At 38.6% G+C, this 25,521-nt stretch overlaps 1 protein-coding gene across 1 annotated transcript in view; it reads right to left on the reverse strand.

Moving 5' to 3' along the window:
- Positions 1 to 11,825: 11,825 nt before the first annotated feature.
- Positions 11,826 to 25,521, reverse strand: part of MCM9 (minichromosome maintenance 9 homologous recombination repair factor) — a 50,389-nt gene continuing 36,693 nt past the window's right edge. Inside the window, exons 9-13 of the mRNA XM_048936084.1 lie at positions 24,980 to 25,182; positions 23,831 to 24,034; positions 22,334 to 22,416; positions 17,893 to 18,038; positions 11,826 to 16,269 (exon numbers count right to left, since the gene is read on the reverse strand). Of these exons, the coding sequence (XP_048792041.1) occupies positions 14,748 to 16,269; positions 17,893 to 18,038; positions 22,334 to 22,416; positions 23,831 to 24,034; positions 24,980 to 25,182 (2,158 nt within the window). The 3' untranslated portion in view covers positions 11,826 to 14,747. The remainder of the gene's footprint in view (positions 16,270 to 17,892; positions 18,039 to 22,333; positions 22,417 to 23,830; positions 24,035 to 24,979; positions 25,183 to 25,521) is intronic.

Consider the following 25,521-nt stretch of genomic DNA (forward strand, 5'->3'; position numbering starts at 1 on the left):
TAAGAAATTAAATGCTATGTCTTTTCTGAATTTATTATAAGAACGAGGGCAGCAAGCATGATTTTTTACAGGTTCCTGAGGTTTTTGAGCTTCAGGAAATTTTGAACATGGAAGATGAGGCCAAAAGGGAGAGATAGCAAAAGGGTTTTGCTTTCTATACTCCACTTGCTCGGTACTTCTGCTTCTGGGCCTGTGAAAGCTGCAATCTGCTTCTTTGCAGAGACAAAGGTTTAAATACTGTGAACAAGAGACAGGCAATGATTTTATATATTTTTTTCCAAGTTAGCTAAAATATAGACAAATAACATCTAGTGAGTATGCTATGTTTATATAAAGTTTATTGACTATATACATTAAGGGCATATGGAGGTTACCCTTCATACTTCAGATTAGATGAAGTAGTACGCGCTAGAATGATGAAGTAGAACATGGCCACTCCTTGATGGATCTGAAAAGTGAGGGAAGAGCTGCTGGCAGAGAAAGGTGAGGGCTTAAGCCTAACTCACAGTGTTTGCCATCCATCTGCCTCACCTCAGGCTGGCTGATTTGACCATCAAAAGGCACACTGAATTCACATACATACGTTTAGGGAAATATCTTTGCTCATTTGCTGTGCAAAGATTGTTTTCAGTAATTCCTATGCTGTGACATTTTATAGCAAAGCTGAATAGAAGTATTTTAAATAAATGCTGTGAAAAAAAATGCTATGCCATCCGCTGCTTTTAAATGTAAGTTGAAATTAATTTAAATGTATAAAAATTGTTTTAGAATGTGAGAAGAGACTTAAAAATGCCTCTGTGCACAGAAAAAAATCTGCTATGATTTCAATGTTGAGGATTGTGAGACATGAAAGACAGGAATTCCTAACAGAAGGGAATGAAAATCACCGAAGGATTTATCTGTCTCAACCAGCGTTTTACCAGAGCATCGTTTCTGAGCCGTGCCATACGTCACTCCCACGAGCAAATGAGATTTTGGAGCTCCCTCTGCTGGATGCATTTACTTTCCCTACGTTCGTCTACAGAAGAAACTAAACGCACAATCTTTTCAGTAATAAAGTGCACGTTTCACATGTTATAGCAAGAGATATAAAAAGAGTATTTTTCCTCTGCAAATGTATGTCAGCCAGCAATGCTTGCTCCACAACTGGAAAATATCATAAGAGAGGGTTGAGGATTGCCTGCATTATCAATGGGATTGCTTTTGCTATTTTTTTTATTTTTTTTTTTAATATGAGAATCTGTATCTATAGAAGAGCCTTTGTTTTTTATCTTGTTTCCCATTTTTTTCTCTCTACAAAATCAACTGGGACTCAATAAATTACTGTTTGTTTAAAAATGGAAAAGGACATTCTCAATAATACTGCTGCAGAAACAGGCCCTAAGAATGGTGTTAAATGCTGCATTACTCCTGACATGTGCAGTAGAGCCAACTCAGTTACGATGAATTTGCATCTAGTAATGTATCTGTAAGTGCAATTGGGCAGCGCCCCAAATGCCTGGTTTGGTTCTTGGTGCCCTGCAAGGCTGACATGTTGCAAAGAGAGCAACCGGAAGGGTTGCAGCTAGGCAGGGAGCTGTTTCAAACAGCTACCCAAGGATGGGATGAAGCATGCTGGAAAAGGAAATCTCTTTCTCTAACAACCGTAAAATACTTTAAACACCTTCTTCAAGCAAGACTTTTGTCACTTTGATCACCTCTTCAAGCATTTCCCTTTCAAACAGGCAAGGCTGCTGCCCTTGGCTTCTCCAGCTATCTGCTGTTCTGCTCATAGAACAGCATACCACAGTGACTGCCCAGCCAGGCAAGTGAGGAACATATTTGGCACAGCTTACTGGCAAGCCTTCATACACACGCCTCCACCGAGATGTTTAAAAAAGATGTGTTCCAGATCCAACATTCACAAGTTGCATCTAGAGTCATTTATATACGTATATTTGTATGCATTCTATTCATCTATAATGGCTGCAAGCTAGTAGTGGAAGAGGCAAAAAATGAAAGAGCATTCTTTGGGATGGTGTGGGGGTGCTTTCGTGCCTTCAGGAAGCTGAGCTACTCCACTGAAAAGAGCTCTATAAAAACAAGAGATTGAGGTTGTGAGGTCAGCAGTGAAGAAGGTGGAAAATGAGGAGGAATGGGGCCACTGAGAAGGAATAAGGGGCAGAAGAGAAAAGGACGTGAGACAGCCCAATATCACAGGCTGCAGAGAAGAAGGGCACCTCTGCAGGGAGAAAGGAAGAGTGAAACCACATCTGATAATTTTTTTCTGAGAGCTCTCCTTCCCCCTCAGCATCAGCCGACACATAAAGGAACATTAGAAGTCACCTTTAAAACATTTTTCTGAACAGGCAAAAGAAGCGTCTGATTCTTTTCAGCTTCTTGTTACTTTTCATCTATCAGTCCCATAAGTGCAAGTTCTCCTTTTGTTAGGTTTAAATGCTTTGCTGAAAATCTTAAGCTCTATATAATAAATCTTAGTCATTGAAATTATTCACTGCTATCTTTTAAGTATTGCCCATATCAGCAGGGCTAACCTTATGCCAGCACAGCTGCAAATAAAGAGCGTGGCTTAAGTCACTACAGTACTAAACAGACCACATTCCACTTTAATTATTACATTAGACTTTTGGATTTAGAATGTTATTTTAGTGACATCAGTTCTTTCTATATGAGATCATGTCTGATAAATTCATCTAACTTTATTTAGTTTACTCTGTTCAAAAAGAATAGCTATAGGGATGCAGCCTCCAGGACAGCTGTTAAGAAACTAGTATTTATTTCCTGAGTGCTGTTACTTGACAGAAAATAAACAGAATGGTAATATCACCATTTGAGGTTAGGGGTCAATGTCCATCAATCCTAGGAATTTCATCCTCTCATCCTCTCTACGTGTCCTCCCTTTTTATGTATAAAAGGCAAGTGAAATACATGAGTATTAAATACAGCATGTTACAGCAGGGAGAGATCTGATAGGGAGAGCAGAACAGATAAACTGGGTCAGAAGAGAAAAGAGTGCTCTTCCTTTTATTCAGTACCTATTCTCCCTGGAGTTCGATGGCTTACTGACCAACAATTTCTTCATTGTTTCCAGGCTGCTGAGCTGGTTTGTGGGTCTGTATTTTCCTACTTTTGGCTTTATATTATCCTGCTTTTTGACTTTTTTTTTTTTTTTCTTTTTTTAATAATGTTGAAGGAGGAGGGAGATTCTTGACAGCTGCTTTCTCATGAGAACTGCCATGTTACGGGAAGGACGCCTCATTGTCAAGTTATATTCATGCTGTTAACTATGCAAATTCCTAACAGATAAACTGAGGCAAATAGGGATTGCACAGTTCAGTGGTAAGTACTGTTGTTTCCATGTCTCAGAGGTAGGTTCCTGGTAGCCATATTAGCTAAAAACAATTAAAGTCAATTTCCTTCTTACTACTATTTCCTTTTCTGTTTTGTAGACACCTGGAAGAAAGGAGTGCCTGCTTGGATGGCAGTTATTGACTATCAGAAATAAGCATTATACAGAGAGAGTGTGACAGAGTATGTAACAACAGGACAACAGTTCATTTAGATGTATGACAGTGGCTGCTGATGTTTCAGCTGCTTCTGTTTGATTGCAAGTCTTGAGCAACTACACAGTCTGGAACATGTTTTGGAGGAACATAAAACAGAGCTTACCTTGGGCAGGTTATTAACTTACACGAAACAGAGACAGTCCTTGTCCTCTTTGTTTTGACAGTGCTTACTCTCACAGTGATGCTTTAAGAAACATACAGTTCCAAGAAGCTGTGAGCATATAGAGCAAAACATCTATTTTTATTCCAGTTCTGTTTTTACATCAAGTCCCCAGTGCTTGTTGTTGCAGGGAGTGTAAGCTACACAAAGCCTGCTAAAAATAAGCACATACAGAGTTTTTAATACTAGAAAATAAATTGACTCACTTCATGCAGGAAAAGCATATCATTCTGTTTAAGGTCTAAAACTAAACTTAGCTGCTTTGGGGCACTTTTCCTTTCTAGTGCATTTATCACAAGCTCTCCTCTGCTCTCCTCAAACCTCTCCCCCAAACACCAGCTTTGTCATCAGAACATTCTGCAACCTGACCCAACAGTGAAGGCATAGACTTTTTCAGATCCCAGGATGTTCATGAATTAATATGAGCCAAAAGGTTCCAACTGGAGTCTCTTTTATCTCAGTGGGTTCACCACACTTCAGCCTTACCAGGTTGGGAAAGCATGTCATTGTTGAGCATCAAACTTCCACCTCCCCAAAGCAATAAATTACAGAGTTGTGTCAGTGATTGTATAAGAGTAAATTCAGGACAAACATCATTAACCAAGATTTCTCTTTGTGAGGGAGCGCTTTAATCCCTATATTGCAAAACAAGCATATGGTTCTTCTTTTATCTGTCTTTGGGAAGAAAGTTGAGCTGGTGCCCTGTGCACATACTGATAACCTAACAACCTGAAATTCTGCAGTGTATTTAGGCTCTGGGCCTTGTATGCTCTGCAGCAAACCTGCTCTCCTGATTTCACAGATGAGTTCCTGCCAGAACCTTGCAGTGCTGCCTTCTGGGGTGGGCATCCAGATTCCTTTCATGCAAGTAAGCCCACGGCCTAATGAGAAGGATGGTGCACGTGAAAGCCTCATCAGGACAAAGATGAAATGCCTTGGGGCAAGCACCCAGACCCAGGGCTTAGGAAGTGCTCCCACATCCCATAATTCAGCACAGTTGCAGGTACCTAACTCAGATCTGCAAATTCGTACTGTGCGCTTTTCAAAATGTTCCTGCCCACTCCTTTTTTTTTTTTTTGGATGATTTATGTAGGCAGTTGCACCAAACCACAGCCAGAGTACGAGATCTCAGTGCTTGCAAAATACCCTTTTTGAAAACTATCTCTATCTGCAGCTTTGGCTGGGCCTTATAATTCAGTTAATGCAATAATTACCGTAAGTCTGACTGCCGCTTCATTTTCTGCATGTATTTCACTGTACTGGTTTTGATTAATTTGAAGCCCAATGTCTCTGCTCCTGCTCCATCCTAGAAAACAGACGCTCCAGTTCCAAAAACAGACACCTAAATTTAGTAAACATTTAATGCTCATCTCCTGCACAATTTAAACTGACACACTGACCTAATTAGCATTTTGGCATCACAAACACTCAGCCTAGGGAGGGTGGCTGTTCTGTGGTAGTAATAGGAACCAGATAGTTTTTGTACTGTTTGCCTGCCTTAGTCTCCTCAAGTACAGCAGCTAAGAGGATCCAACAGTGATGGTTTGGATGAAGAGGTAAAATGAGAATGGAATAAGAGTCCTGTCAGCAATAGTTTGGGAATCTTTGGGTTCACTGAGCAAATGTTTTTACTTAACTTAAGATTAACTGATACAAATGTAGTATATTAGAAGTAGATATAAATGTAGTATATTAGAAGTAGATATAAATGTAGTATATTGGAAGTAAGAATAAATATTGTATTTGGATATTTTTTTTTAAAGGAGCTCTATTGCATTTACATTAAAGCCCTAAACCTTCTTAATAGACTAAATAAGATGTTCTCTTGAATTCATCTTTTAAAATTAGTGTCTGACAAGAACAAAGCTGAGGAACCGTGGGCAGTTCATCATAAAGCAGAAGCAAAGAAATGCAAATGTGGCCACTTTTGTAAGGGTGTTACCTTTGTCATAAGTTGCAGGTAAATGCATATGATGCAGGGGAGTTGGCAATGCCACTCTAAAGATCAGGGAAACTGAAGAGACTGAAAGCTCCATACGGTCTTTTTAGTAGCTACAGCTTATCACTGGTCTTATGGGATTGGCCAAAGCTGTTTGCTTATAGTTTTAAAACATTTGTGCATTGCCATCACTAAGAGAAAATAAGAATAAATTATCTTCCACACAGAGAGTCTCTCAATAACACTGAAGAAGCAAAAGTTTTCAGGAGCATTCAGCTCAAACCTTGTTTTCTACCAATTAAGGCAATGTCAACCAGTTTAATGCTTACACTAAAGAATATGCATGCTATTGAAGAAAGGCTGAGAGGTCCCAAAGCTTTTGTGCAGCTGCCCCTATTATACACTGTGCTAATTTCCCTGCAGCTCCTTTTGCTAAAGGAAAGAATTAAAGGCAGAAACAGTCTACGATTACTTTCACCGAAGTGATCTGGAAGGACACCAACAGGCTCATTCCAACAGGCTCATTCCATGACCATGTTGTGGTTTTTAATCTGGGATTTTGACATTGATTTCCAGGAACATTTCTGCTTGCTAGGATAAATTCTTCCCCTGTGCTGAGGACAGTGCAATGCCAAAAGGGTCTGAGTCTGAGTCTGTGCCAGGGAGGACTCTGAGACCTACTAGATTTTTTCAGTGCTGACCTGCTCATGAGGAAAGCACTCTGTTATTGCCTCCAAGTTTTGTGTCCCTTCACATAATCCAGCACCCATCATAGAATCAGAGGCTCATAGAATCATCTAGGTTAGAAAATAACTTTCAGATCACCAAGTCCAACCATCAACCTGTCCTACAGCATCCAATCACTAAGCCATGTCCCTTAGTGCCATGTCCACGTCTTGAGGCTGTTTCTTGTGACCTACTATTTGTCACCTGGGAAAAGAGACTGACATCCTTCTTGCTGCAACCTCTCAGGCAGTTTTAGAGCACGATAAAGTAGCCTCTTGCCTGGATTAAATGACTCCCATTGCCTCAGTCGCTCCTCAAAACACTTATTTTCGAGTCCTTTCACCAGCTGCATTGCTCATCTCTGCACGTGCTTGAGCAACTCAACATCTCCCTGGTAATGAAGGGCCCAAAGCTGAATACAGTAATTGAGGTGCAGCCTAATCATATTAGAACTAATTCTAAAATTAATAGAGCATATGTTGACACTAGCCAAGGCACCTTATTGAGGTATCGTGTGCCTTGGTTTGAAAAAGGCTATTTAATGTTGCATTTTGGTTCTTCACTGTCTTCTCTTTGTTAAGTGCAATGGATGTAGGCAGTAAGGGCCACAGTGCAGATGTACAATATAATATGAAAATCTTAGCATATTCTAAGTAGAAGATCTTACTATTATACCAGGATTAATTCTTCGATAAGCAGTAGTATTACAAAGACCTTTTAAATTATATGACGAGCATGTCAGAAAACTACTTCTCCCCAAAGAAATGCGACATCGTTTTTCTGTTGTGATTCCTGGGGCCAGGGGAGAAGCAGTGTAGGCAGCCGCGGGGTTCAGCTACCGAGTACCGAGCAATAGCCGCCTCCCAAACACATCGCACTCTGCAGGGAAAGAACTGAGACTTTGGAGCTCCCTCTGCTGGTTCTGCATCAACTTTCACTCCAAAGTGGTTTCCCTTCTCCCCACCTGCTGATTATCACTTAAACAATTGTTTCATGTATCGTATTAAAAATGAGAAATACCAATGATTGCTTATAAAGGCATCTAGCTGGGATAATTGATATTACACTGGAAAAAAAACTGACATTCTCTTTAACAGGGAAGAAAAGGCTTCTGCTAAGTCTAGTTTACTGGGCTTGCATGGTGTCTGCAGAGGAATGTTCACTAGAAACACATCCCCTTATTGCCCCATGCATCCATCCATCGATCACTGATATCCGCTCATATCACTACTCTAACATGCGTTGGTCTGCTGTACTCAGTATAAACAAAACACACATGAAGTATGCACTGTGAGAACACTGCAAAATATCTCAAGCACATAACACTAAGAAACTAGGAATAGGTCTTTATACTCACTCTTCATACATTCTGCATGTTACATGGCCTAGAACTTCCCTCATTTTTACTCAAAGTATTTTCCTTCTACTCCCCTGTATGTAAATTACATTATGGAAGTGAGTTTGCTGCCCAAAGCTGCAGGCAGGTTCAACACACCAGACCATGGAGGCACAGGGATTTCAGGTGTGAAAGCTAAAAAGCAGCTGAACAAATGAGAGAATACAGACACGCACAGGAAAACTGCATGTCCAAGGTATTGTTCAAGTTCAGTTTCATCTACCAACCGTCAAAGAGAGCTCATTCTCCCCTGCAAAAGTTAAAGTTTTCTACTCCAACTGTTTTATAATTAATTTACAAATAGCTTTGGCTTTAAAATGTAAAGTTTCATACTGCTCAAATGTCTTCTGAATAGATTAGGGGCTTCTGAAAACAGATGCTGGAACTTTTCTACCTCATTCCATGTAGCTATCACACCTTCTTCAAGTTAAGCCACAAAAAATCCTATCAACATGAATTCTGGATATGATAAATTGCTCATGAAAAACTCCAACTGAGTGGTGTACACCCCTCAGTGAGGCTAATAAAATGCTGATGGGAGACCCACCGTGAAATTACAGGAATGGCTGATTAAATAAAGCTAGCATTTAATAGAACAATATCACTGCAAGCAAAAGCATGAAAGCTCATAGCACCTCTCAGGGGTGATTAGAGAGAGAACTTTTCAGATGCAAACAATGCAATTCACCTTTTTTAAAACCACTGAAATAGTAAAACAAAACAAGACAAAAACAAGCAAACAAACAAACAAACAAACAACAGAAAAGCCCCAAATCTCTAGTATTTTCTGTGCTCACTGAGAGAATGGTGCATTTCTCATTCCAGTTTGCTGGAATAAAAAGTTTCTTGCAGGAGCCCGGAAGGTACTTAGTTCAGAGTACTGAAAACTGGATAAGGGACTGGGAGCCACACACTGCCAAACTGAACCTAGTGAAGGTCATCATGCTGCATTCACTGGAAATGATCAATTCTTGCAGACACTGCAATGACCCCGGGGTGATTTGAAACTTTTCAGTCTTCCTAATGTTTTGTAGTTTATTTAAAATGATTTGGGGTCATGTCTTCACTATTCATTTAAACAAGGAAAAGACTTGTTAGTCACATTAATGGCTAGCTATAGAATGGAACAGTTAACTATAAACATTCAGAAATCGTAAACCAGATACCACAACTTATTTTTTCTCTTATAAACATTAATTTGTCAAAGCTTATATGTCGTTCCTCCTGCCCCTGGCTAAAATAGTAGAGTAGATGGCTCTCAGCGTTTCCTCTGGTGCAGCTTTTAAAAAACATTTTATTTATCTTCATCTTTTAGCCTTCTTGTTTCACATTTCTGAGTTTTTCCGTTGGCATCGTTATCTGCAGGTATTGCTCAGAATGAAAGCAAAGACTGCTTACATCAGTACAGCACTTGGGATTTGATAAAGGAGTGGCAATAACACTGTACCACTGTGACCAACAGAGGACCCATGCACAACCGTTTTGAGCAGTGCAATGCTGATCCAGATCCACCAGCTCTGCTGAAGCGCATCACTCAGTTCTTACACCAATGTGTAAATGCCTACTACCCTAATTCCTCCCACCACTGAACACTCTCCCCATTGAATTTGGGAGCTCTTAGTGGGGCGTCCTAACGTCCTAACAGCTGAGGTCAATTTGTACTCTGAAAGTCTCTCTTAAAATATCACTCCAGTACATGGACACCATTCACATGTCCACACACAAAGCCAGGCATTCTTACACCTCCACTAGAGATGAATAGAATAAAGCTGCCATCCTTTTAGTATACAATGGATGCGAAGCTGCTTGCTCCCCTGGTCTAGATCCTTACCTTCAGAGCATGAGCCAGGCTAGAATCAGAACCACATGTGCAGCTGCTTCGAGAGCTGACTCATCTCTCTCACGATGAAGAGGCTGCTTCCATCCTGCATGGTTTTGTTTTGACAGATGAGCAACAGTTGGTGGAAGTTGGTGCCTTGAGACTGAAGATAGTGAATGGAGACAGGAAAAGGCAAATGGCACTTCTGGAAATTAGTGGTACACTTACCTGATGTCTGGCAGTGAAAATGAGCAACACATGAATGCCACTGAACGTGGAAGACAATCATATCTGGGAATTTGCAGCTTCCACCACTCCTGACAACCTGCTTTCAACTGCTGTTAAGTGTGGAGTTATTATGCTGACAGCAGCAGGCTGATCTGGGTCCTGGTTGCTGATAGGCAGAATGTGACAAACTCCTTCTGTGCAGTCACAGTTGCTCAGATTTGCTGTAGGAACTTTCCTGTTGGGGACTTGCTCAAACACGGCTTCCCTTTTCACATAATCCTGTTGCAGCTCTCATGACTACTGAGTTGGAATTAAGAAATGCTGCTGGTTGAAATTTGACTACCCCAAAATTTATCTTTTCCTGACCTGCACTGTGGAAATAGATTTTTTTTGTACAATATTTACGTGATTACACAATACATGTATGTTATGCACATATTACTGTATTTATTCTGTGAATAATTGTTTGCAGTGGTAAATATACACTTTTTCAGAAGAATCAAACCTGCTTGATGTATTTGCACAGTCTTTTCTAAAGTAGCCATGCTCTTCACTCGGCAAAGGACAATGTTAGTCCTTGGAACTAGTAACATTCTTCTGCCTAGCAGGAAGGAAAGCATTGATAAGCCAGGGAATATCAGATATCAGAGGGAGATGACATAATTAGCATTCATTATTAATGAAGCTATTGCCTCATTCACGTGAAATACCGAACACTTAATACCCTGTTTACCTCATCTTCCCATCAATGAATACAATCCCTCTGTGGTGTTATATGTCTTCACTTGGGAGATCCGTTCAAGTTGAACCCATTAATTAGAAGTTTCAGTTCTGCTTAGATTGACTTTGCTTTGCCTTTGGTTTTAGTTCACTGTATAATTCTGGTGCACATCACATTATGGTAAGTAACACAGTAATGCACATCTGATAACAACCGTGACACTAAAGTAACTGTCCTGAGATTAACACGAGCAATGAGCAAACTCAGCCATGTAGGGTATTTTTTTTCCTGCTTACTAGCTATTTAGAACTAAAAGCAGCACATAAACCACATAACAGGAAAAAAAACTAGTTGGCAGTGTAAGAATGTGTTAGCAGAGTAGCTGATACCCATGGCACATACAATCTTTTTTTGTTTGTCTTCTGCCACATTTTTTTGTGTCATATCTAATATTTTCATGATGTTGGGAAGGAATTCAAGGCTGTTTTTGAAGATGTTTACATGGCAAGTGATTCCTATTACAAGTTGTTTTGTGAGCTTAAGAACTGAATATCAGCCTCAGAATTGCTTTAAATAACAAGGGTAATAATTCCCATGGGAGTACCAAGAAGGACTGCACTGACGTTGCTGGACCAGGCAGTGACAGCAGTCCTGAACTGCAGAAAAAAGCAGCAGTGAGGGCCTGGAAGGAAGGGGGTGAGGTGAGGAGGAAGCTACGAGTGGCCAGTGTCCAGGGGAGGGGGAATGCAGCAGCAGCAATCAGAGTCTGTGTTTGGTACAACATTAAATTACCAACCATCTCCAGCAAAGCCAGGCTGGTCATGAACCACAGCTTTCTACTTGTAAGTGCTGTAAGATCCTGAATGTTAAATACCACATACCCTGCTGCCTGCATTTCAGGTAATACTGAAGGATTTAAATTGATCACTAAATGTAATTTAATAGTGTAACAGTTTAAGTTAGAGAAGTCAAAATCATTGTAAGAAAAGTGGATTGAAAAACAGATGCTTTCTCTTGTTCTGCCTTCACATAAACATCTGTGGACTGCACTGTTTGCCTCAGACAACACCTTTTCAGTGATGCCTACAATAGCTGGGTGACAAACAGTAGAATGCTGTATGTATAGCATGCTGAGACTCCTCTGCAAGTGAAGTGATCAATACTTGAAAACAGAGTGAAGGCGAATTTAAAAGCATCATTAAAAAGATTTAAAAAAAATAAAGGCACGGAAAAGTCAGGTAAAGACCACAGCAGAGGTCTGGAAATAACTGCTAAGGGAGACAAGGCGGACCTTTCTGAAAGCTGACTGCAACGCCCCTGCACCTCCTCTTTGCTTCTAACTGGAAAGCACAGGTGTCAAAGTGGTATTAAAAAGCAGCGACCTCAGAGCCACTGGAGTTTGCACAACTTGTTCTTGATTCATTTTGGTTTGCTTTTCCAATTTCTCACGTCACACTAATGGAGAAGCATATTTCCCAGATCTCAAAAACTCGGCTCAATAAACAAACAGTTCCATTTTATAAAGTAATGCACTAATTACTTCAAGAGACAATTCTCTCTTTACTGATTTAATATTGTCCCTCCGAAATGACTAACCATTAAAATACTGTAAAGAATGATAGGATTCAGTATGCCTAAATTTTCCAGGATTTTTTGATTTAGATACCTAAAACACACCTAAACGGTAGACAGTGGTTCAGTCATGCTCTTTTCAGGGCTGCCTAACTTTGTCAACAATTAAAATGTCTTAAGTGATCTAGAATTCACAGAATCACAGAATTGTAGGGGTTGGAAGGGATCCACAGAGATCATCGTGTCCAACCCCCCTGCCAAAGCAGGTTCCCTACAGCAGGTCACACAGGTAGGCATCCAGGCAGGTCTTGAACATCTCCAGAGAAGGAGACTCCACCACCTCCCTGGGCAGCCTGTTCCAGTGGATTCTCTCAGACATTATCAGATTTGTTTTGATATGCTCAAAGGTGTTGACTTTTAATCTACCAAAGAGAGGTGCTGAAATGCAAAAATGGTCTTAGGTTCTCACATTGCCTCAGCAAGTATGGGAGTGAACTAGTATTACCTTCTTGCTTTCCCTACTTCTAGAATACAAGTTCCATTAGTAAGCAAGGTAGCTGTCTGCATTACAAAGCATCTCACTTTTTCCAAAAGTACAGTTACCCTAATTTACTATGTAGTTTTCCTGGCCCTCAGGCAGATTTTACAGCACAACAGATTTGATATTAGCAGGATATAAAGACAAGAACCTTCCCAAACACAACATGAGCATGGAGAACATGAAGAAGACGCCAACCCTGACCATAAGTGCAATTTTGTGTCATTCTGATTCTACTGATTTCAACAGGGATCTGATTTCCAGAGCACAGAGAGATGGAAGTCAACCAGCCTCCCACAGAACTCCCACAGTTCTTTGGATCAACAGTTAACAGAATTTTATATATCAAATTATTCTAGATGAGGAAAGCGTCATTATTGTTAACAGCATTAGAATTAGAATTCTGATTTCTGATTCAAGATTTCTGACCCTGGATTCTTGATCAAGTTTCAGTGTAGTCATAGTATCCTGTAGGAAACATTTTGTTTTCAAGGGCAATACAGCCATAATCACAGAGCACCCTCATCCTGTCTCTTTGGGAAGGAGCAGCACTGGGTGGCTCTGTGCTCTAGGAGAGAGGTAGATGAAGTCCATTTCTTTCATTTCCAGCAGAGTACTACTATACAGTCAGTATGGACAACAATATCTCTGTCATTTCTCAAACTCCTAGCAGTAAGTCACCCACTGCAATTACTGTTTTCATGATTTCACTGCATCACACTGAAATACTTGGGTCTTACCACTCCCTCTCATTTCCTGAAATTTTACACTATTTTAATTTACCCAGTTTCAAGGGAGCTAATTTTAAACAAATCAAGAAAAATAAGACCTTCTTTGTGCTACTAGCAAGACTCTCAAAGGATTTACTGTGCCATAAGCAACCATTTCATTCTCTGTTTACCTTGTAGGTAATAACAAGAATATTCTGTGGAGAATTCAAACACAGAAGAAACATACCTGACAAGTCACGGAAGGAAATTCAAGGCTTGCCTCTCTCTGTAAACACATAATACACTAGTAGATTAATTTCCAATCAGACAAATGAATTACATAGGACTGCAGCATGCCACAGAAGATAAACCGTATCAGATGTAAACTGATGTAAACTAGTAGTGAAACACTAATTATAATTTAAATAGTCAATTAACCATTTTCTGAGGCACAATTAAGTTGTGCTAGGTTAACTATTCACCATGAAGCTAGGTCTGAAGTGCAGTTTATATGCCAGGGCTTAACACCTGCATTAAAGTTGCTCTGATTGCGGAGAAGTTCCAGTTACCTGAAATTTGTTCTCTCTGCCATGAAGAACTACCTGTTTATTACAGAATTGGGTTTTGATAAAATGACCCAGAATACAGATACAAACATCTGAATCAATGTATTTAAAACTGAAATAAAATAATAATTTTTAAAAAATCGGAAATGAAAAGCCCTAGATACATATCTTCAACATCAGCAGCGTGATAAGGAACACAGTAGCCAGATATGTAGCAAAGTTGTTATGATATTGATGATATGGGGATATTCAGCACAGCATGATGATAAATCACAATATAGCTAGCTATGCTGAAAACAAACATATATAGGGAAACAAAACATAATGACATAGCTTTCAGCATCATCATTTTTCCAAAGTAGCGCGGTCACTCAAAAGGATGATCTGTATCACACATAGTTCCAACTGCTACGTGAAAAAAAGGACAGTTAAACCTGCTTTTCTGCTAATGCTGCTGTACTCTGGATATATGAAACATTTGAGCCTTTGGGTTAAATCAGATCATTCAGAACAGTCAATCCACATTAGCATTCTCGGGAAGAGTTCAGAAAATGAAAAACCACGTAAGGCCTGTAGTATACACAATCTTCGGCTGATGTAAAGTATGCAGCCCTTAAAGTATGTTCATTGGTATCAACAGGCATTCAAGACTGTTTTCAAATGCTTTAGTAACCTATGGATACTGTTGATACAATTAACAGAAGGATGTAGGTTCAGAAAAGCTATGTGTTAAGTAATTTGGAGAATACACATGTTACAAACTTGGGTTTTTCCTAACCTCTTAATCCCATTCATAAAAAGCACTCTTAATCCCAGTCAAAGTCTAATGCAGCATCATCCAGCTCTGCTATTGAGAAGAGAGATTTTCGGGTGACCGCACTGTCTTTACTTGCGTTTCCCAATGCAAAACTCTTCCTTTTATTAGGATTGCTCACAGGCACCTTCAGCGATGGGCTGTGGCTTTCCTTGTTGTTAGTGTCAGTCTTGACAGTTGGTGGAGTTTCTGATTTTGAGTCAGGACGTGACACAAAGCAGAACCTAGAGAGGTTTTCTAATGTGCTGGAGCACACTCTCGCTGCGCTTGGACCACCAAGCTTCTCCTCTCCATCTCTTCTTTTTTCAGTGGGTGGAGGTGACACATCAAGTGTGACATCAGAACGCAGCAGTGCATTTCCTCCCATCTCTTTCCCTAAGGCCTGACTCAGCTGCTCTTCATTCCCTTTATTACCAGCTGATTGCTTTTCCAAACTCTTTTTTCCTAAGCGAGTCAGTGTCATCTTGTGTTTCTCGGGTGAGCAGCAATTTTTTTGCAGCTGCTCTCCCTGGAGCTGCTCTCCTGGTTTAACAGTATTTTTACTTGGAAAAAGGGAAAATTCTGCATTTTTCTTCTCAGAAGAATGATCATGATTTGTCCTCCGTCTGAAAGAAAATTTAGCTAGTTTAACTGCTGGAGGACTTTCACTGCCAGTAATTTCTGGCTCATGAGAACGTACTGTCTTTGCTTCCTTCCCTGCTTGACCTTTACTTCGTTTTCTCATGGAAACTACTGCATGTTTTGCTGCTGCAGATGCACTATTATTTTCATCTCCTACTACTGAGTCTGTATCACTTGAAAGATCCAGCAGGCCAGACACAGGTAATACTGAGGGAAGGGCCTTTGCTTCAGAGTTCTGTGTGCTAGTAAAGAATCCATGTGATTTCTCTGCGTGCAGCCTCTGCAGGCTTTTAGAAACCCGGTGTGTAATAACTGATTCCTGCATACTGGCACTTGTTGATGTTGGGTCGTGAATGTTTGCTTCTGAAGAAAAACATTTGTGTTCCTCAGTCCTTTTGCTGCTTATCTCAGAACCTTTGTCTTGCTCCAAAGAAGCACACAGAGTAACAGTTGTTAGTGACCCTCTTATTTCATTTTCTCTCCTCGGGATTGAAGAATTTCTTTCCTCTGAAGAGGAGGGCTTAGATGTGGATTTTAAAGCCACATTATCTGGAGATGTCTTCCAAAAAGTTTCTTCAGCATCAGTGTTTCTGTCCTCCAGGCTGTCAAACCATCCCAGGCTGCCATCATCACCTCTCTTGTTAAGGTTAAGCAAGCGTTTTGTACCTATGTTATTACCAGGTGTTGGGTTGCATAAGGTTTCTGGGTGTTCATCTCCTTCAAAATTGCTTTTGGGCAAAGAAGGCTGTGGACAGGAGTCAATCTTTTGTTGATCTGAAGGTTCTGACTGAGACTTTTGCTTTGACTCAAATGTATTTTTGTTCAAGCATCCTGTAGTAGCACTGAAGCTTGTCTCTTCAGGCTGTAACTGGCAAGAATTTCCTTTTTGTAATCTGTAGAATGAAAAAAAAAAAAAAGAAAAGAAGCAGTAGTCAGTTATTTTTCCAGTTTTCTTCCTTTATTGTCCTAACAATGATTAGTATGTATGAATGGTGAAAAGCTACAAATAATGTTCAAGTATCTGAGTAACTCAGTTTCATGTATAGCTCTCCAGAAGCTGGTGTTGCAGTCTGAGCTCATTTTGATATCTCAGCACCTTCTGCATTAAGGTGCAGAATTTAGAGTTCTTCTATTATATGACAGAAAACACTGTATTTGAGAGAAAATACTATATTGACATATATTTTTAGAAATCATTATTTCAATTATTTACTAATAGACCTATTCTGATAGAATACACTTAAGATTTTGATGAATAGTTACAGAAATGACCTGATTCACCAAGATGTGCTGATAGACACTTGTTTTATCAAAATATGGTTTAGGGGAAATACACTGGACAAGTCTTCTAATACAGAATGGACTGGTTTAGAGAATGCTCATTAAGTGTTCTCTAAGTTACTTAAGAGGGTGGAAGAAGAAATCATCTTAATTTGCAGTACAAGGGTTTCAGGGAGATATGGAGAAAACCTTTACGAGTATTAGGATGGAGCAATAATGGAACAAACTACCCAGAAGCAATGGGAAATCCCCTTCATCAGGGAGCCTGAGAAGAAGACAACAGAAGGCCCTGCCAGAAAAGTCAACTGCAGACCTGATCCTACCTTTGCATCTCATCTTCCATCCCACACTGTATTTCAATAATCCTTTATGAACACTTGTTTCTTAAAACAAGATTTCTTCTGCCTATTGGAGATACCTCACTTTTACCTCCTTTTATTGCCACTGTGCTTAAGGTCCTTACTATAAATTACAAAATGAAGTCTGAAAAACATCGGAATGAAAAAATGTGTTTTCCCACCTGTTCTTATTCCCTTAGCTTTAATAATATTAATCATTTGTATTCTTTTAACAGCAAGAAACTACAAGTTTCTTTAAAGCCTGATCTCATCCCATTACACAAATATTTGTGTATTTACTTTGTATTTATTTCCCACCAATCACAGCGTTCTCACAGTTCCAGTGAGTTAAAGGCTCTCTGTTAGAAACAGAAAATAGACTTTCCAGAGGTTACTGCAGTGAATTGAAAACTAGAGTAAAAACTGAAAATTTGTGTATAAAAATAGAAAAATTCTACAAAATAACAGAACTTTGATTCAGAATTCTATTTTTCATTAGAAGAACAGCATGAATCATAAGCTCAACACAAAAGGCGGCAAAAAAATACAAAGCAGATCTTCTGTTTTCCACCAAGCAAATAACAAAATGTTTTACACAACCACATGCTGAGATATAGAATCTTGTACCCTAGTAAATTCAGTTGGAATTCACCTGAGTATAGAATTGAGATATATGATGGGAACCAATATAGGTTGAGATAATAAAATTATTGTTGCATTCCATAACCCAGAGAGAGAAATGATCTTGTGATGATCTCAGTGTTACTTTAATACAATGCTTATTCACGTCCTCTAAACAACAAGCCCTTTCCCAAGGTCAGACTGTGTTTTTAGACTCTCCCTAGAAATTATTGTCAAACGATTCTTTTTCTCTGTTGATTTTGTCACTGCAAATACCTGTCAAGTCTTTGTAGCTCCTTGTGCAGAAGATGTTGCAGCTCCAGTCGCTCCAATATGAGTTCACACTGCATTCGGTACTGTGCCATTGGGTTTTCTGGGAATGAGGTGTGTAAGGCATTGATGGCTCCAAGAAGTGCACCTCCCTATGGCACCAGAAGAGATTTTGAAAAACAAGTTCCCTTTATTATTTAGCATCAGATTTAAGCAGCAGAGACCATTCAATACAGAATTCTCTCTCAGATATTTTAAAGCTTAACGTGGCAAATGTTTACTGAGGAACTCTAGTGACACAAAGAATCCTTTTAGATCTGTTCCAACAGGCAAGGTTGCTCATACACATGGAATAATTTTATGCTCAAGATTGCCATTTACTCCTCCTCAGTGCCTATTTTATTTCTTTATAGAAAAACAGAATGTCCATCTATGGCTTGAGAACATCATTATTAAAAACAGACATTAGTAATTAAAAGTAGGCTTCCAAATACTTGTAAAAATTCTGTTCATGTAAGCAACTTTCATAATGGAAGATGTTCTGACTGCTAATGTTTTTCACTATTTTTTCCTATTTATTTAAGTGGAAAAACCTGGGTATTAAGGCTTGTCAACATGAGAGAAATCAAACTGCAAAAATATTTTTGAATAGATGTAACTATTTAGGAGTAATTCCACACTTCTAATCTTGTGAGAAATGAAGTAGCTTTTATATGGCACAGAACATCTGCACAAAGTGATTTGTTCCACACAAAATGTTCTACTACAGCTCTCTGGAAAAACAAAACAAACTAAACCACAAAAACCACACACCTGTTTTGCCACAGATTAGCCAGCATTTACCATTCCTGACTAATCTATAATGCTCAATCCAACTCATCAACAACATGCTTATCAAGCACCAGGAAAGCAGCAGCAAAAGAGGACAGTCTCTACAAGCAGAAACTGCCATACAGCATTTCATGGCCCTCAAGTTTTCAATAAAGGCAGCCTCCAGACATAGAGATTCTGAGTCGACAGGCTGCCCCTATTGAATATGTGGTTCATGTGATGCTGTTTGTGGCAATTAGGTTTTTTTCCATTTTGTAATTTTAAAAGTTCATTTAAAAAAAACCTCATACTAAAGCAACATCACTCACATGGCTAATTCAAGCCCCCTAAAACCAATATTAAGCAATATTAAAACTAAGGTTGGCTGTGCAAACATTAATGCATCCTACTTAAGTTATTGTTTGTTTTTTTCATAGATCATTTAGGTATATAACGAATTTGTTCTATATAAAAGAAGTTATGAAAAAGATTTTTGTATGACACTTATTTGTTTCATAAATCTATTTTATTGTGAGTTTTTCCTTATTTGTTTCAGGAATTGTAAATTGTACAATGAGGCAGGGGCTGTAGAAATGAAAGCTTGGTCTGTTGGTTAGGACAGCTAAAAGCTACTGATGAAAATGAGATTCAATCTCTGTGCTAATTTCCAGTTCTTATGAGTCTGAGTGAGAAAACTAAGCAAAGGTTTTGAAAGGCAATAAGCTCCTAATTGGGAGCTTGATGTGGTGTGTGCACAGAAGGAAACTGCTGTCAGTAGAGAATGTGCTCAAACACTCAGAGTGCTACTGCTCTGAAACTAAGCCCAAACCATTTTTCATGGGACATGCTTTAGTGGATAATTTCTTCTTGCATACATCAGCTCCAAATTACAAAACAGGAGTAGTACCATCCTGTCACTTTACAATGACTGCATGAATATAAATTACTATGTTTGAAATATACTGGAAATGAATTCCACAGAAAAGCACATGAAAAAAATAGAATTCTATATGTAGAACAGCATTTGAACAGTAAGTAATAAAACACTGAGCAAAATATTGACAAGGAGTAGTTGCTTTTGGCTTGAGTACTGTCAACTTGTGATGTAAGAATCCAGTTGGGAAAAAAAAAGGAACACATGATTATATATTTCAAAGCAGATGCCCAATGGGTACCACTACTCCTGCTCTCCCTGAGAAAAACAAAGGTGAACAGAGGCTAAAACAAACAGACAAACAAAAAGCCTCAATGAAGTGGGATAGTGATGAAAATAGGATAGTACTCCTTCTCAAGTAGGCTCACATGAAATATCCAAATACTTCCCTGAGAACTGTGAACTTTGATTTTACACTGGTAAGAATATATTTTTTTGTAGAAGTTGGAAAGATGACGCATAAGATAAAATTTGCTAAGCTGAAAGTTGAACTGAAAGGTGGCAGCCAGTCTTTTAAGAATGACATTGGTGCTTCTGCATTTATCATAGAATCATAGAATCATAGAATCACCAAGGTTGGAAAAGACCTAAAAGATCACCCAGTCCAACCGTCCACCTACCCCCAATAGCTCCCACTAAACCATGTCCCTCAACACAACATCCAGTAACATTTCCAAACTCATTCTACAATTAGGCAGGAAATGTAGGATGTATCTACACATAAAAACAATTTTTTTTTAATTCAGTGATAAGGAACCACTTTCTGAAAAGAAACCACTGCATGTTGCTTTTATTTAGATTTTAAGAAATCAAAGTAATCACTTCCTTTAAAAATAATTTCAGTGATTTATTTATAATTTTCAAGTGGAAAGTAAAATTTGGCCTAAAGTAGCAGATCTCAAGTTTGCCAATTCTTAGAAAAACACACTTCCTCCTAAAAGTGAATGAATAGAACAAATACGATGAGCACACAAACTGCTCCCAGGTAGTCTCATACAGTCACAATTCAGGGACATTTCTCCCCAGCACTGATTAGACATATGCTTGTTATGCAAACCGCAGCCCTCAAGAGCCAAAGAAACATGACAAAGTGACCCGTCCTTAAAATAGTACCTTTTTTTTTCCTACATTTATCGGTGTTGACTAGATACAGATTTACAGATGGCAATATACATTGATTAGTCTCCACTTTTTGATCTGTCACAAAAAAAAAATCTGAGTATTTCAGGTTTCTTATATCTCAACAACATACTGGTGCGAAATCAGTGTCCCAGCAAATTCCAACATAAGTAATTGCAGTTTTATTTACAGTTAACGCTTATGTGGTATCTTCTGCTCTTTCAGTTGGATACAGTGTTACAGGTTATTTTCACTCAGATGCAGTACTGTCATTGAAAAGCTGTGCTCTTCAACAGAGTGCCAGATGAACAACAGCAGAGAGGAATAATCTTCTGTGGCTTACTAAGATCAGACCTTGCAGTATTTTTTAAAGACAAATTCCATGTGCAAAAGTGCACAGTAGATTATCTGTGGCACAAACTGCAATTAATCTCTCAAGCTTCATTGAAAGAGAAAGGGGGATCACAAGGGCCACCCCTCGCATGTGACTTTGTACATCTACCTCAATGCACTTTATTTCAAATAAGGTCCATTTCCACTTCTGCAAAAGTCTAACATATTTGAGCTAATGGATGCTATAAAAATTGCTTTAATTTTGACCTATTCATATCAATCTATACAGAAATAGAGGATGCCAGTTTGGACCAGACCAGTGATCTGTGCAGTAGAGTATCTCTGGCAGAACCCAAACCAAATAATTCAGAAGTGCAAAACACCCCCATGTGAAAAATACAGGATAATCTACTTATGGTTACTTATTTTCTACTCCAAAGCATTAATTTTTATTTCTCTTTAAAATTTTCTATCTGAAGGAATACTGTCTATTTTAAATATATTTTAGAAGTAAAAATATTTTCCAAATTTCCATTTAAAAAAGCCTCTACCAGATTCATGTCCCTTTTTTTCTGCTCCAAATCTGCCTCTTTTCTTTACATTCATTATCCCAATGATGCTCCAGTAAATTATAATGTAGCCTTCCACATTCTTTCAATGCCTGTTTTCACTTTTTTTGTTTCTTTTAACTTAGAAATATTACACAAATCCATGTGATAACTAGAAAACACAATTTTCAGTGTATGGCAACCAACGTACTGAACTATTAAGGTTTCTCAGAGTAAAATTATTTTCCTAAAAGTTCTGTGAGTTTCACTATCACCAACAGCATGTTTTAAAATACTTTAATTGCAATGCAAAGTGTTGATCTTGGCAACCAACAGAAACTTTCTCAAAACGATTGGTTCTCTCATGCCTCGTTCATGAGCAACAAGGTAATGACACACAAGAAAAATTCATCAGAGACTATTAAAGACAGTGATGTAATAATTTTTCCCTCAAACGGTCTTTAAAATGCAAATTATTATAGCATAACAAAATCCACTTCATCCAGAGTTTCCATTATAACCTGTGTTTAAGGATTTCTGTCATCAAGATGGACCAAAAATTAATTGTCAAGGTCTCTGATGATCTATTTCCAATGATAACATGAAATCTTCTCGAAAGAGATTAAAGGAGTTGGCATATATCTACATGATAAATCCATTGATGTGGCATTACAGCAATTACAATGTCTGCAAGAAATCTTACCTGCATAGAAGACTCCATCACTGATACCACAGTTACAGCATCTTCCAAAGTCACAGTATCCCTGAACATCAAGCGGGCATGAGCTAGCAAAAACAAACGGGCACTGAGAGTATGAGTGAAAGTATATTAGAAGTTAAAAGCAATTTTTGTACTACAAGGGAGATGATATTTCTTCAAACTTCTTTAGCTCTTCAAACACTTGTGTATGGATCTAACTTAAACATCAATACGGTCCTTTTGATTTTGGTGTTAATTCCAATAGGAATTAGAAGACTTAGTTTTACAAATAAAGAATGTAATGTGCTTCTGAATTACAGTAACAGGACAGTTTGAATAACACTACACAAAATGCTGTAGTTGACATAAAATGCTAGATATGGCAACAAGGAATGGGATATAATTTATTATATGTCAGAAAAGACGTAATTTCTTCTAACTGCTCTGAAACATGCTTTTCTCTACATAGCTATATTTTTTCTTGCTTTCTTTTCAGAAGACAGCAAAACAAAACTGATTTTTGCAAGTAGATATAATGCAAATGGAAACAATTTTCTACATGAAGCTATCCTAATTGGCTGTGGAAACATGGTTCCTATTCAGCGTGAGAAAGTTTAATTAATACCATCTATAAAGTACTTTGAAAGAATAAAGTCCTATTAGAAGTCTTAAATATGAGGCACACAAGAATATAAGAAACCTTAAATACATAAGTAACATGTGGAGCTTAAAGAATTTATACTTAAAGAATCTTAAGAATTTATTTCAACTAAATAGTATCCCCTGAAAACTGAGACCAAAGTATAAACATCTGATGCAGAAAGTACTACACAGCTCACTGGTGTATAAAAGCATGAAGACCATTTACGATTCTTTATACAAAAATACAGCACATTCTTTTAAATTCACCTTGAACATAGTCAATATGACATTTTAGAAAATGAAATCATGTTAAGATAGAGATCTATGCTTCCTTTGTTTTTGTTCTTGTACATGAAATATAACTTGAATTTACAGTTGCAAATGTTGTAGTCCCTACTGCAAAATACAGACTTGATTACTGATACTGAAGGAAACAAAAACGTGCTGACGTTCTACTCATTTCAGGACAGTTCTCAATAATTGACACCTTTCATCAGGCAGAGTAGAATGGCAACCCAGGGCTCAAACTAAGAAAAAGGATTCCTGAGATTTGCTTTTCATAACGACACATATCTTTGGAGACTTTTTTCTCTAATATAATTCCTTCCAGTGGCTTTAGTCTTCAGTATGTCTGTGAGAACAGTGAAATTAAAACTGATATTGATCATCCAAATACAACACTTTTTCCTACATTCAAAATCTCCAAATCTCTTTAGATCGTAAAGTAATACAAGGTTCATCTACCTGTATCTCTATAGAAAAGCTGCTACTCCACTCACTGGCTATAATTAAAGTTCCAATCTATTCATTTTATAAAGGTTAATTGGCAGCCTAAAAATAAAATTGTCCCAGCCTTACCTTCTGCAAGGCGTATCAAACTCTCCAACAAGCGAATGGTGGTTCGGGCAGCATTCCGGCAGTCGCTCTGACGCTGCATTTGATAATAGCGTACAAGGATCAGGTTGCTCTCATCAGACAACTTTGGCTGTATCCTTTTTATAAGGCAGAAGTAGGTTTTCATCTTCTCCATGCTCCAGAGCCTTTCTGATTTGCTAGGGCAACCTGCGTAACGACTGCCTCGTCAGTGAACATACGACAGATATGAAGCCCTTTCCTAAGGATTACTGTTAATTAGGTGGGTGAATATAAAGGACATTTTACTGTATTTCTGGGGCCTTTTGGAGTGCCTGCACATTAGTCCTTGAGGACTTCGTTAAATTCCAGTGTGGAATGCTGCATACCACCCAATCCCTCCCCTAACACAATCCACAGCAGAGCCTGCAGTAATTTCAACAGCAGTGCTGTCAGGCTCACTGCCCACCAGATGGTACGGTTGTTATTAAGCGCTCCAGTGCTGTGTAAAATGTAAAGTGCCACATGACTGCTGTACTTCCCCTGGCTATTTTACCTGCTCCAAAGAAACCAAAGACTACCTGCCATATTCTGAACATTTTTTGCAGGGATACATTTTGGGAAGGGAAGAAAACGAAATAAGCTACCTGAAGGAGTTTCTCTAATCACTTGATCTCTAACAGGGATCAAAGTCATGCTCCTAAAGCAGATGAGGGGCTGGTTAAAATCAAATCACACTGCCCTTCCTAATTTCACAGCATGCAGCTTTTGCACACTGCTTAAGCACTCCATGAGTCCTGTAGCACGCGCAGCTCAGACTTGTTCTGTCTGAATTAAGTTTCCCACTCACAGCATGTAAAATAGTATCATGTGTAGGATCTGCACATCAAGTAATAAGGCCAAGATGGAAACCACCCACTTACTGAGCTGGGCTGATGGTCTGATCACAGAGTAAAGGTAACTATGGCGTTCACAGATCACCTCTACTAATTAATCAGTGATCTCTATCTTATTCCTACTAGAAAGACAACCACCATCACAGGCAACTACCACAGCAAACACATGAACACCGATTCATGCAAAACATTGAAAAATAAAATACTAAAATGAAAGGTGGGGGGGGGGGGGGGAATAATTTAAAAAGACTGCTCTTACCTTTATTTTGCAAGATGAAAGACGAAATGATGCGGTCCCACTCCTCGTTCTTTGTATCTAGTAACACTAAGACCAGGTCAAATCTGCTCAGCAGGGGACTGCCAAGAGCTATGTTGACAGAGACAGACTCAGTAGGATCATAATGGCCTTTGGGGTTTGTTGCTGCCAGTATGGTTGTCCTTGTATTAAGCTTACATACCAAACTAGAGAGAAGTAAGATGAACAGCTGAATTAAGCTGGGAAAGGTAAACGATTCCAAAGTGTTAAGAACAAATACCATGTTTTTATGTTATAAAGACCACATCTTACCTTCAAAGAGTGCTAAGAGCTAATCAATACATATAATTATTGTAGTAATGAATATTACACACAAAGCTTTTCTCAGTCAGAGAGAATAGCAACTAAAGACTGTACTCAGTACATCAAAAGTAGCTAGGCAATATTCCCACAAGTCATTTTTCTATACAGCTGGATCCTTAGCTGATTAAAGTTAACATAGCTTTTCAGAAACAAATGTTACTTTGTGCATTCCTACGGTATAT

Source organism: Lagopus muta, chromosome 2, assembly GCF_023343835.1.
Source record: "Lagopus muta isolate bLagMut1 chromosome 2, bLagMut1 primary, whole genome shotgun sequence".
NCBI lineage: Eukaryota > Metazoa > Chordata > Aves > Galliformes > Phasianidae > Lagopus > Lagopus muta.